A 12,451-nucleotide genomic window follows, 5' to 3' on the forward strand; every position below is an offset into this window, starting at 1 on the left:
ACCTGAGCCAAACCCAAGAGTTGGATGCTTAACCGACTGAGCCACCCGGGCGCGCCTGAATCTATTTCTTGATGGTGATATATTTTCTCAGGCTAGAAACTAACCAACAATTTGATTTTTTTTCTTTCTCTTTTTCAAATGAATGATCAACAAGTAATTTTAAATATGTACTTTTTTAACCACAGAAGAAAGTGAGTCCTGCTTTGCCCAACCCAGACCACATACACTGGGAAAAGGATCTACTCTTTATGGCAAGGTACAAAAGGAAAGTCCTCCGCCCCTCGAGAAGCTCAAGATCGCAGCAGTGTCTACAGCTAATGGTGTTAAATCCCTCCATGAACAGCCCCTAGCAAACGATACTGCAGATCCACCAGGATCCACAGAAGAGACTCAGCCTCTAGACAGACCTGAGGAGTCTGGGCCACCTCAGCCAGGTGGTGAAGATGATACTCCAGGTACAGGAGAAAAGAAGAAAGACATGGTAGCAATGACAGAGGCTCAGCCTTTAAAAGGAAATGCTGAGACTGAATCTGTAGGAACAGACACCAAGGATCAGCCTTTGAGGACCACAGGAGAGAGGGACTCTCCGGGAGCAGTGGACGGTACTGAGAATCCACAAACGGCCAGAGAGATGAAACCTCTAGGAACAGCTGAGAAAATCCCTCCTCTGGAAGCAGCTAGAAAGCCACAACCTCAAGAAGCAATGGGAAAGGGTGAACAGACCCAACTCCCAGAAACAGTTCCCAAGGAGAATGAATCTCCAGAAGTATTGGAAGGAAGTCAGTTTGTGAAAACAGCTGAAGAGTGGCAACTTCAAGAAACATTGGGAGAAGATGAGCGGTCCCAACCTGTCGAAACCATTCCCAAAGAGAATGAAACACCGGAAGTATTGGAAGGAAGTCGGTTTATGGGAACAGCTGTAAACAATTATTTGCTCCATAAAACTCCTGAAGGTCCCGGAAGCATGGAGCAGATTCAACCTGAAGGAATAATAGTTGGAAGCATAGAGCATCTGGCAGGAATTCTAGAAATAGGAGCAAATATTGAAATGGTCAGGAAAAATCACACTAACGAAGAGGACCAGCACATTGAAGGTAAAAGTTATGCTGGTTGTTTAGATGTGCTGCATAAGAAATCATCCCTGGGGATCTCTATTTCAGGTGGTTGAACTTCATTTGACCCAAACCAAAAAGGCTTCCCTACCTGGAAAACAGGCTTTTGGCTTGGCTTTCCAGCAGAACTTTTCTACATTTGATCTTAGCCAAATGGCTGAGAAGCGATCCAGCAAAAATTTTCTAAAACATAGTCTGTGTCCAAAATTTTTAACCTGGAGCTGTCATTGTTGAATACAATTGGATGTTGAAGGCACGTGTTAAAAGTTCTGAATTTTTCCAAGTTCACTTTTCATCAGGCCCCATGTATGGTATTAGGATCCAAAGTAGAGATGAATAGGTGGCTAATGGAGGAACTCACCTTCTAATGAATGAATACCCAGCTAATGGATCTTACAGGGCAATTTTCATCTTTGCCAATCTATCCTAGGAAAAAATTACTGTCAGTCCGCTCCTGTCCTCCGACTGGCTTCTTGTCTCTATGAGAAGACTTAGAGACAATGTATTACTTTTTGGCATATGTGTTTTTAAAATGTACTTTACCAGCATAAAAAATGGTGTCTATACTGTTCTTTCTTGGAGTTATAATTTTAAAAAAATAACATTTCTTTTGGGACGTGATTTATATTTTGGTAAATTTTAGCTTCATACTAAGTTCATACTAAGTTCATACTAAGTTCATACTAACTTCATAGCTTCATAAGTCAAGCATTCATCCGTTTCTTAATTCATTTATGACCACAGCAGTTTTTGAATGCCAGTCATATGCCAAGTGTGTGGGGGGGAGGGCGTGTAGGAGTAAGAGATAGGCCCTGTTCTCCAGGGGCTCATAGTCTGGTGGGAAGAAGGCAGAATTTAAACAAATTACCACAGTCTATTGAGGTAAGAATTTTAATGAAGGTGTATAAAAGTGCTCCAGGAATAACAAGGGAGGAGCAAGTAAAAGCATGTATTTGTTGGACTAGGGTTAGCAAACTCAAGTCATTAGAGCCTAGGATAATGATAGTGAGTCAAGTGAAGGACACATGTTATGTCTTGGGGAGTCCTGGGGACTGTAGTGAACAGGTACACCATCCTGTCAAAAGAGGCAGCTGCTTCTTGGCTCCATCTATGAGCATGGGGGCCAGTGTTGCCCATACTGACTTCTTAGGGAGACAGATTTGTGTCTACAACGTCCAGACTTTTATTTATTTATTTTTTCAGATTTTTAAATGTTTGCAATCTTTAAATGTTTAATGATTGTTTTCTTTAAACACCATCATGGCCCAACAAAATAGGTTTCTGGGCATGCCTAGACCACCTTTTCATTTAAATATAAAGGGAACTTTTTATTTATAATATGTTCTGCTCTCATTTCTTGGGTAATTCTGCAGCCTGATTTTATATAGGGGGATGCCAAGATAGGAGATGTGAAGTGACATTGGCCATTCAGAGGATCTGAGAGAATCAGGGCAATTGCCTTTCTTGACCCCACCAGAGAAACTTACTAATTAGACCTAGAGAGCAGGAACTGCCCCATTGGAAACCAGCTGTCGGGTACTTTATTGTTAATGCCAAATGAGCATCTCATAATGTCTCCTTTGCTTACTTTTCCAGGTGAGACAGGAGAAAAAGTTGAAACAGAGATGGAGAATGAGAAAGGAAGTGAAGGGCCTGGAACAAAAGAAGAAGAAACAGGGGAAGCTGTGGATCTTTCAGCAGCCACATAGATTGGCATGGTTGTAGAAGGATGAACGGACAGTGTGTTGTAACAGAAAAATGGAGTGAAGTGTGTGGGTACAGATCTTATCTTTCAGTGTCTATGCATTTTATACGAAGAGTATGGTTATCATGTTCTTGATTACGTTGTTCCATAAAACCGCTAGGCTGTAAACAGTTTTCTTAGACACTTAGAATAGTAATACATTCAGACCTGCAGCTGCCACAGCCGATAACAAGTAGGGTATAGGATCCCCGGAGGGTGAGGGTGTTTTCTTCATTGTGGTAATAGGTCTATTCAGTTTAGAAAATGAGACCCTAAAAAGAAGGTATAAACCTTAGATATAGGTGGAGAAAAGAGTTAGCACATTTTAGGGAGCTCATGATGATAAGGTTGCACAGTTATAATTACAATGGGATAAGAATGAACAACAATGTCAGGCTAAACTATACCTAATGTTTCTTTCCTGTTGCAGAATTTAAAGCTGGTAGGAACCTTGGAAAGTGTGTCCATCTAGTTACCTGCTCACCTTGAATCTGTCTACTGCCTTAGACTCTTATTTATCATGATGTGTTAAATGTGTTAACAAAATCCTTGTCAAAGGAATGCAATCTCTGGTGCTATTGCAAAATCAGGTGTTTCTACACTGAAAGGCTATACATTTTCCATGTGCCATTTTGAATTAGCTGTTGATTTTGCACTTACGTGAAGAGTTTCAACTGGTGTTATCCTTTTGACTGACATTAAACGTATTTTAAATAAATTGACTTTTGGGGTGCCTGGGTGGCTCAGTTGGTAAGCGTCTGCTTTCGGTTCAGGTCATGATCTCAGTTCAGGGTCCTGGGATCGAGCCCCACGTTGTGCTCCCTGCTCGGCAGGAAGCCTGCTTCTCCCTCTCCCACTCCCCCTGCTTGTGTTCCTGCTCTCGCTGTGTCTCTCTTTGTCAAATAAATAAATAAAATCTTAAAAAAAAAATTGACTTTTAAATGTATTTCAGAGGCAATAAACAATAGGAATTAAAACCTAGATTAGTGAGGCGCCTGGGTGGCTCAGTCGGTTAAGCGTCCTACTCTTGATTTTGGCTCAGGTCATGATCTCAGGATTGTAAGATTGAGCCCTGATTGGGGCTCTAGATGCTGAGCTTAGAGTCTGCTTCAGAGTCTCTCTCTCCCTCTCCTCCTGCCCCTCCCCACTGCACCCCTGCACGTGCTCTGTGCATGCTCTCTCTCTAAAAACAAACAAAACACCTAGATTAGTTGCCTGTGTGAAGTTTATTCCTTGGGTCTTGTTTATGGTTTTTGTTGTTTGTTTTTAATTTATTGTGGTTTAATGTTAGGCTTTAGAGGCAGAAAGAATCTAAGAAATTAGAATTTAAAAACCATTTATAATATTTCATTAATGTTAAAATGATGCACCATTGAAAGTTACTTTTTAAAAATTCTTCCAAAATTGCCAAGGGATTCTGGTGAAAGATCATACATGAATGGTAATGATGATAGCAATCTTGTCCACCATTCGGTGCCTTGTGTTTATGAATATCAGGATAGAATTATATTCTGGAAACATTTGGTGTCTTTTCTTATTTGTAAATATCTATTTTAAAGGTAACTGTTCAGATGAATTAACTAGACTCTTACTTTAGCTTTTATATTAAAATGACTACTAAGATGACTTGTAATTAATTTCAAGAATATAGGATACAGGGAAAAATTATCATCTTTATTCTGATTTTCATATTAGTTTATGTTTCTGGCTTTAAAGCGTTGAAGTAGACAGCAAGAGGAGGTCTGTGAGTAGATGACATCTTCCTTTCTGCAGAGCGGCTGGATTGTGATTTTATTGAGAGCAAGGACCGTTTTATGTATCTTTAATTCAGGCATTTAGCTCCTTTAGTGGAACATGAAACGTGCTTGATAAATATTTGTCAAATCAATAAATGAATAATGAATACCAAGGGCTCCCATATACGTTTAATTCTTTAAAAAAGAATAGATTTACAATATCAGTTTGTGTAACACTAACTTTTTCATGAGGGCTGCTCAAGCTCAGTAACAAGCTTTATATTTGGTGTAGTTCTGAAAACACTATTTTGTGGCTAGGGAGTTAAATAAATGAGAACTGGTATAATATCTTTCAAGCTGCCTTTTGTAATCCAAAGGTGTTTTCCCTGACCAAAAGGTATTTTTATACAGATATCTAGTAAGTAGAAAATGATAGAGTTTAGTATAAAATATGAATGATGGTCTTAAAAAGGATCTTGTACTTTGTGTCAAGTATAGAAATAGTGGGATTCACTTACTTAATAGACATAAAGGTCCATCCTCTGTTGTGTGGATTTTTTTTTTTAATCAGTAGCATGTGTTAAAAGAGACCTATTCAGAACCGATTCTTGGAAGAACTCTGTCTCAAAGGCATTATTAGAGAGTTGTAATGTAAGTTTTCAAATTGTTTATGAATCTTGGCATTTTCCATTAATTACTAAAATAATTTTATAGATTTTGGAAATTTGTGTAAATTTCTGGTACTTTTTATACTTTGGCCTTTAATGTGGCTACTAAGACATTTTTAGAAACTGTTCTTATTCTTACAGATAATATTAATAATTTTTATTCAAAACCTATAATTTAAATGTTCCATAATATGTGAATATTCTAGAATTGAAATATTTCATCTAAATAATTACTTATTTTAAAAAATAAATAAGTGCCTGTAGTAAAACTCAATACAGAAAAGTATGAAATGGGCAGTGAAGTTCTCCCTCCCATATCTTTTAGTCCTTCCATGAAAAGATAATAAGGTTTCTTGCATATACTTCCACAAGAATGTAATATATATGCCATACTTTATGAATATGCTAAAACATAAGTGTATACTTACATATCCACATTTTAAAACACAAATGAGAATTTACATAGCCCTTGTGTTGTGAAAAGTGCATGTAAAACCACTAATCCATCCTTTCCTGTGTTAGAATTTTTCTCTTTTGCCAAGACTGACAGGCAGCATAGCCAAGTGCATTCTGTTTCGAAGTGCTCACTCTGAGCAGAGATAATCAGTTTTGCCCCAGATTCAAAATACAGAAGTTGGACAAAAGCCTTGAGCTGTTTTTAATGAATTAATAAGAGAAACTATCACTGGGGGTGGATTCTCTCATCCTGGGGTGCTATGTATAGCCCCAGGATTGTAGCCCTGTTTGTGTTCTACTAAGATAATTTCAGTATTTTCTACAAGTAAGTGGGAGGGAAATGGTGAACAAATGATTTGCCAGCTAGCAACCCCAGTAGGGAGTGAATGTTTGCATTTACCAACAGAGGGTGCCAGTTGCAAAGCTCAGAAACTCACAGTCTGACTCCACAACTCTCGGCCAGAAGTGCTGTGTAGCCAGTCCCCCGGGGGGGACCTGTGATCTTGCTGCCTTTTCCATTTTAACTTTGGAGCAAGAACTCCTAACCTAGCTTGGAGGAGTCAAAACCCCCATATCCCTCTTAAATGCTTTGTTCCACACTTGGCCTTGAATTAAGAATAAGAATGGCTTTAAAAGGAAATGTTTTTTCCACATTTAACTCATCCAAGAGCATTGGATAATCATGGCCAAATAACTGATAGGGTTTGTATTCTGTGCTCTTGAGGAAACCACAGAAGCTTACTAGAGCACCTAACATTACAAACATCTCATTTTTAGAAAGATGATTCGGTGACCAGTTGTGAATTGTTTCACAGATGCCAGCAATGTGAACATCATAAAGCCATTCATTAGCTCGCCCACATTAGTAAGGTAAAGGGAGAGTGATCCTCTTTTTCTCTCCCCCACACCAAATAGTCAGGCATGGCTGTGTCTGAAAAGTCGAAAGCATTTGCTCACAAGATACCATTTAATCTAAAACTCTGTCAGCTCCTCTCTTCCTCAGAGTTTATAAAGTTGATGAGCATTTGGTTATACTTGCAAGGTTTTAATTACAGAAACAGAATCAGTGTAATCCTAGAGAGCCTCTCATAGGGATGGAATTTCTCTTTTCAGTTGTTACTATCAACAAAAGCTAGGGAACTGCCTGGGATTACTAATCCATGTAGAATCAAATTGGAGGCCATTAGCTTTATTTCAGTAATACCACTCAGCAAACTTACTGGACAGTATATGAGATACTGTAACTTCACACCTGTATCATTATTTCTATGGCTAATGAAGTCTCCAGACATCAAAGCCAGGCTTTAATGCCTTTTGAAAGTAGAAGAAGGGTACGCCTTCAGTTTAATAATGTGCTATATCCCACATGAATAAACATGCTCTTTCTACCCACTACTGGGGAGAGAGATCAGCAAGCCTCACCAGTTTCCAGAAAAAGAGTTCTGAGAAACCGGTTAGCGATACTAATTTTTTTAAAACTGAAGTATAGTTGACAAACATAGGGATGTTAACTTTGGTTTGAAATCTGCCTCATTATTTTTTCTTGTACAACATAGATGCTTCTCAAATTTTTCTTAATAAAAGTAGCAAAATATCATTCGTGCTATTATATAAATTTATGAAAAAAGTAATGCATATTATATTGACTTGATTTATGCAACCCTATTCCAAACATTTAAAAAGAATTATTCAAGGACAAGAACAGAAGCTTTCTATGGCAGCTGAACTGTTGGAGAGGGGCTTTGGGTTGGGAGAAGTTTCAGCCCCAGTGCCAAGTAAGAAGTCACAAGGCCCACAAGGTGACAAGTCACAAGGTGACTTTTCTGACCATCACCACACTCCCAACAGTTCAGTGAGGGGGCAATTTAAACTATCGATAGTAGGTATTTAGTGGATCAGCACAGATTTGCTTCATGCTTTCTGGATATTCGAGTTTTGTTAAAAAAGTGTTTTTGGTAAAAATAACACTGGCATTGTCTAGGTACTTGAATGTGACACAGTGATCATTTAGGTGATAATTACAAGGAAGGATTTATTATTAAAATAATCACTTTTTTCTTAGTATGAAACGAATACATGTTCATGGTAGAAATCAGAAAATACAAACTTTAAGAGATGAAATCTAAATGTTACACGTAACTAGATAGGAGGGCTTCTTTTTCCTTTTAGTGTTACAATACAAAGTTAGCCAAAGCTCAACTGTTAATAGAACTTTAAGTCTATTGAACGGCTGAGTGCAGCATTTCTGGGTTTTCCTCATTGGACTCTATGGGGAATAATAGGTTTTAGAGAATGTTCCAACAATCCTTGCTATGTTGGTAAATATTGATTAGTGCTATAGGGAGAGAAGCTGTGACCAAGTATATTAACACTTAGCTGACCACAATTTATGATAATTTTTTGATATCTTAGGGAAAAACATTGAGACTTAATATTTTATTTGGAATTACTTTTAATACTAACTGCTAACCAAATGTTAGAGAAAAGACTGTAAGCTCTTTAGTGGGCAGGGAAGATGCCCTACTGAGCCTAGTATAAATTTGGCACTCAGTAAATATTTGTTGATGACCAATGGTCTTTATTCTTATATAATCTTGATAATTTCCTCAGAACTGAATATAATTGGCTGTAGAGGAAAATATGGCCAAAATTCTTATAGAATTATTTTGTACTGCTGGTTCAATATTTACAATTCTGATTGAATATGTTATTAGAAATAAAGTGAAAGTTTTTTGTGGTGTATTTTCTATCTGAATTTTTATTACAGAAGATACAAATTACTTTTGACTCATCGTGTCCTTCCGTAAGAAAAGTGTTCTTTAAATTACACCCTCTGTGAAAGGTAAGGAATCTGACAATAGCATGGAAAGATGGGTGACTTCTTTTAGATACTTCATGATCATTTAGTGATAACACACTTGCTATTTCTGTATGTTTGAAAGACTAACATGAAATAAATGTTCTTTCTCACAAAATCTAGTGATTCTCCTTCAGTGTGGAAAGAAGACTCAACATCCCAACCCAGCCACTAACAAGTTGGATTAACTTGGGTACAAGCATTTTATTTCCAGCTCTTTTATTCTAGGGTTTGAATTTGAAGCCATGACCTATTTATAACTATGCCCCTCAGACCCAAGCTGGCCTGAGTGTCTAATTTCTTGGCCACAGTGATTGGTTTAAGAATGGGCCCCTAACCTGAGCTGGACCAATCAGAGCCTTCTCTGGGAAGCTCCTGCCAGAGATACCAGAAAATGTCTTAGTGCTGGGATTAGGGCCTTAGGGGTCTGTATGTCTGGGCCTGCAGCTACTTCCCCTAAGAGACAGGGGAGCCAGGAAGTTTCTGGAGTGCAAATGGGTAAATAAAGCCAGTGGTACTCTGGACTTCTCTGCTATACAAGCCTATGAATTCCTTTCTTTCCACTTATACTAGTTTGAGTTGGGTTTCTGTCACAAGCAAGAGTCTTGATAGTAAAAGTAGAAAGAGGTGGTTTATAAATGAGCTGGAGAAAATATTAAATGTAACAGCAGAAATTAATGATAATGAAAAGATATACTAGGGAGGAACAACAGAGCCCCAAACAATTTTGTACAAAGATTAGGAAAACTGATAAACTTCTGGGCAAGACTGATTAAAAAAAAAACTCAGAAGCCCAAATAAACCATATTAGATGAAAAGGCACAGATTCAAGAGATTGAAAAAATGCCTACAAATGTGAAAATTAAGATGAAGTGTGCAAATTCCACAATGTCAGGAGTTTACAATTTTTCCCCAAAGAAAATTACCAAGCCCAAACTGTTTAATAGGTAAATTCTATCAAACGTTCAAGGATAGATGTTCACAACCATAAGATCCTCCACAGGAGGGAAAAGCCAGTCTTACAGATGAACATAAATGTAAAGATCCTAAACAAAATGTTATCGCTCTAAATTTGAGGGTATAAAACATGTACATTATAAATATATATGTGTGAGTATATATAATAGACACATATATTGACCAAGTTGAATTATTCTAGGAGAGGTTGGTTCTACGTTATAAAAAATTGACCAGTTGTATTTAACCATATTAGCAAGGTGAATGAGAACAATCTTATGATGATGTCATAGATACAGAAAAAATTCAATTTCAACCACCATTTTGAACTCTAGTGTGACCTCAGTGAGGCCTTCCCTCCCTGCTGACCTTTTTAAACTTGTAATCCCCAACACTCTCCAACTCCCCTTGCTTTAGTTTTCCCTATAGCTCTTCACATTCTAACATAATTTTTTGTTTTAACTTTTTTAAAAATTGTGGTAAAACATAAATAACAAAATTTACCCTTTTAACTATTCTTAGGCATATAATCCAGTGAATTAAATACATTCACAATGTTGTGTAACTATCACCTATTTCCAAAACTCTTTCATCACTCGCTGCGGGAACCATGAAGCAAGAGCTCCCACTACCCTCCACCTGACCCTTGGTAACCTCTACTCAGTCTGTCACTATGAATTTGCCTAATATATAATTTACCATTTTTCTTATTGTCTGTTCACTAGAAGTTAAGCTCCCTGAGGACAAAAATTTTGGGCTCCTTATTTCAAAACTGACAGCACTCTTGACAATATCTGGCTTATTAAATATTCATGGAAGGAAGGAGGGAGGGAAGGACTTTTAGCAAAGTAGGCCTAGAAGGAAACCTTGATCTAGTAAAAGGAGTATATTAACAATCCTATAGCATCACACTCAACAGTGAAATGTTAAAGACATTCCTTTAAAAACAAAACACAATGCAAGTGATTTCACTTTCATTTTACTTCAGAAACTTGGAAAGGAAAACATTTTGCTTAATGACTCAAACATATACAAAAAGAAATGATAAATGCAAAATTCAGGATATTGGTTTCCTGAGACACATGGGAAGTGGACAGGATTGGAGCATCATTATCAGGTCTTCTGCAGTAGGAATATTTTTCTCGAACTGTGTGGTGGAAGCATGCGTGGTCAATATTCCTGTGTATCTACTCAGTATTAAAAGATATTTAAAAAAATTTGAACCATAATATTGAGTGAAAAAAGCAAGTCAAAGACATTCAGTATATTATTAATATAAAATTCAAAATCAGGCAAAAGTAAATGATCATTTGTATGCCTAACTTCTATGTGGCCAAACTAAAAAGCAAAAGAAGAATGATTAACATAAAATTTAGGACTGCAGCTCTTTGGGGGAAGCAACAACAACAGGGCTGAGAATGGTTTATATAGGGTTCAGAAAGCATTGGTGGTGGTCCTTTCTTCAGCTGGACTTGGTATTTATTATCTAAACCATGCATAAAAATTATATAGCGTCTTTGATTCATGTAAAATAGCAATAAACTGGTTTTGGTGGGTAACTTAAATTCAGGTGTCATCCTAGACAAATTTCATCACCTGTCAACATTTTCTCCAGCACATTTCGGGGTGGGGGGTGGAGTTTGTCCCTTGCTGATTTACCTGTCTTCATATTTTTAGGAGATGCCAGTTAACTATGAGCAACCATTTTAACTGAAAAGGCAACCTTTCAGTTTAACACCCTACCACAGACTGCATTGCTACAGTCCCTGAAACATTACAAAGTTTTTTTTCTAGGGCATTTTTATGTACAGTGAGTATCCATTCATACTCCCTCTCCCCATGGCACACAGTCTCCCTGATTATTAACATTTTCACTAATGTGGTACATTTGTTATAACTGATGAACCAACACTGATATTATTAACTGAAATCTCTAGTTTATAGTGGGGTTTACTCTTTGTGTTGTACATTCTTTGGTTTGTTGACAAATGCACAATGCCATGCATCCGCCAGGCCAGTATCCTACAGAAGAGTTTCACTGCCCTAGAGACCTCCCGTGCTTCACCTCTTCATCCCTCCCCTACCTCCTCCACCATTCCCCAAACTCGTGACAACCACTCATCTTTTGACTGTCTCTGTAGTTGTGTCTTTTCCAGAATGTCAGAGAGTTGGGATCATGCTGTGTGTAGCCTCTTCGGACTGGCTTCTTTCACTCAGCAACATGCATTCAAGGTTCATATCTTTTTTATGGCCTGACAGCTCATTTCTTCTTATTGCCAAATAATGGAAAGGCTTCAGTGATTATCCTCATCATCACAGCTACATGCCAGGCATTATTCTAAGTGCTTCATACATATTAATTTAACACTTAAAACTTTATAAGGTAGGTACTACTAATATCCCCATTTTACAGGCGAAACAGACATTTTACAGAAGAAACAGAACAGAGAGCTTAAATAACTTGCCCGAAGTTATAGAGCTTAGAAATGGTGGAACAAGATTTGAACTCAGGCAGTCTGGCTCTAGAGTCCAGCCCTTAAGCACTATACTATATTGCTTCATGTAAAAATGTCTAAAAGAATTTCCAGTGCCTAATCTTGTTTTATCAACTCACACTCCCATACTCCCCACTCTGCCTACTTAAGGAGTTGTCATGCTTACTCTGTTAACAAATTTAGTTACCCAAACAGCAGAAACCTTTCTAATTAGCACATTATTCTGTACAATCAATAATTACCAAATACGGCTGAATAGAGGTAGCTCTTTTTGAGCCTTTGCTCTATGATAACCTCTGCAAAGTAATTTTCATATACATTATTTTACTTCATCCTTATGACATCCCTTTGAGGAGGTGCAATTATTATTTCTCAGGAAACTGAGGCTTAAGGAGCTTAAATAACTAGCTGAAGGTAATAGAGCTA

At 37.6% G+C, this 12,451-nt stretch overlaps 1 protein-coding gene across 7 annotated transcripts in view; it reads left to right on the top strand.

Annotated features, from left to right (window-relative positions):
- ERICH5 (glutamate rich 5) overlaps nucleotides 1-5,391 on the top strand; it is a 32,466-nt gene extending 27,075 nt beyond the window's left edge. For 5 of the 7 annotated variants that reach the window (XM_073893011.1, XM_073893010.1, XM_073893012.1 and 2 more), the window contains 2 exons: nucleotides 186-1,094; nucleotides 2,709-5,391. In XM_073893011.1, coding sequence (XP_073749112.1) covers nucleotides 186-1,094; nucleotides 2,709-2,821 — 1,022 coding nt within the window. In that variant the 3' untranslated portion in view covers nucleotides 2,822-5,391. The remainder of the gene's footprint in view (nucleotides 1-185; nucleotides 1,095-2,708) is intronic. The other 2 variants (XR_012378272.1, XM_025870893.2) reach the window with 2 other exon arrangements.
- The last annotated feature ends 7,060 nt before the right edge of the window (nucleotides 5,392-12,451 follow it).

Source organism: Callorhinus ursinus, unplaced genomic scaffold (genome assembly GCF_003265705.2).
Source record: "Callorhinus ursinus isolate GAN/ISIS: 27379988/994484 unplaced genomic scaffold, GSC_fseal_2.0 scaffold5, whole genome shotgun sequence".
Classification (NCBI taxonomy): domain Eukaryota; kingdom Metazoa; phylum Chordata; class Mammalia; order Carnivora; family Otariidae; genus Callorhinus; species Callorhinus ursinus.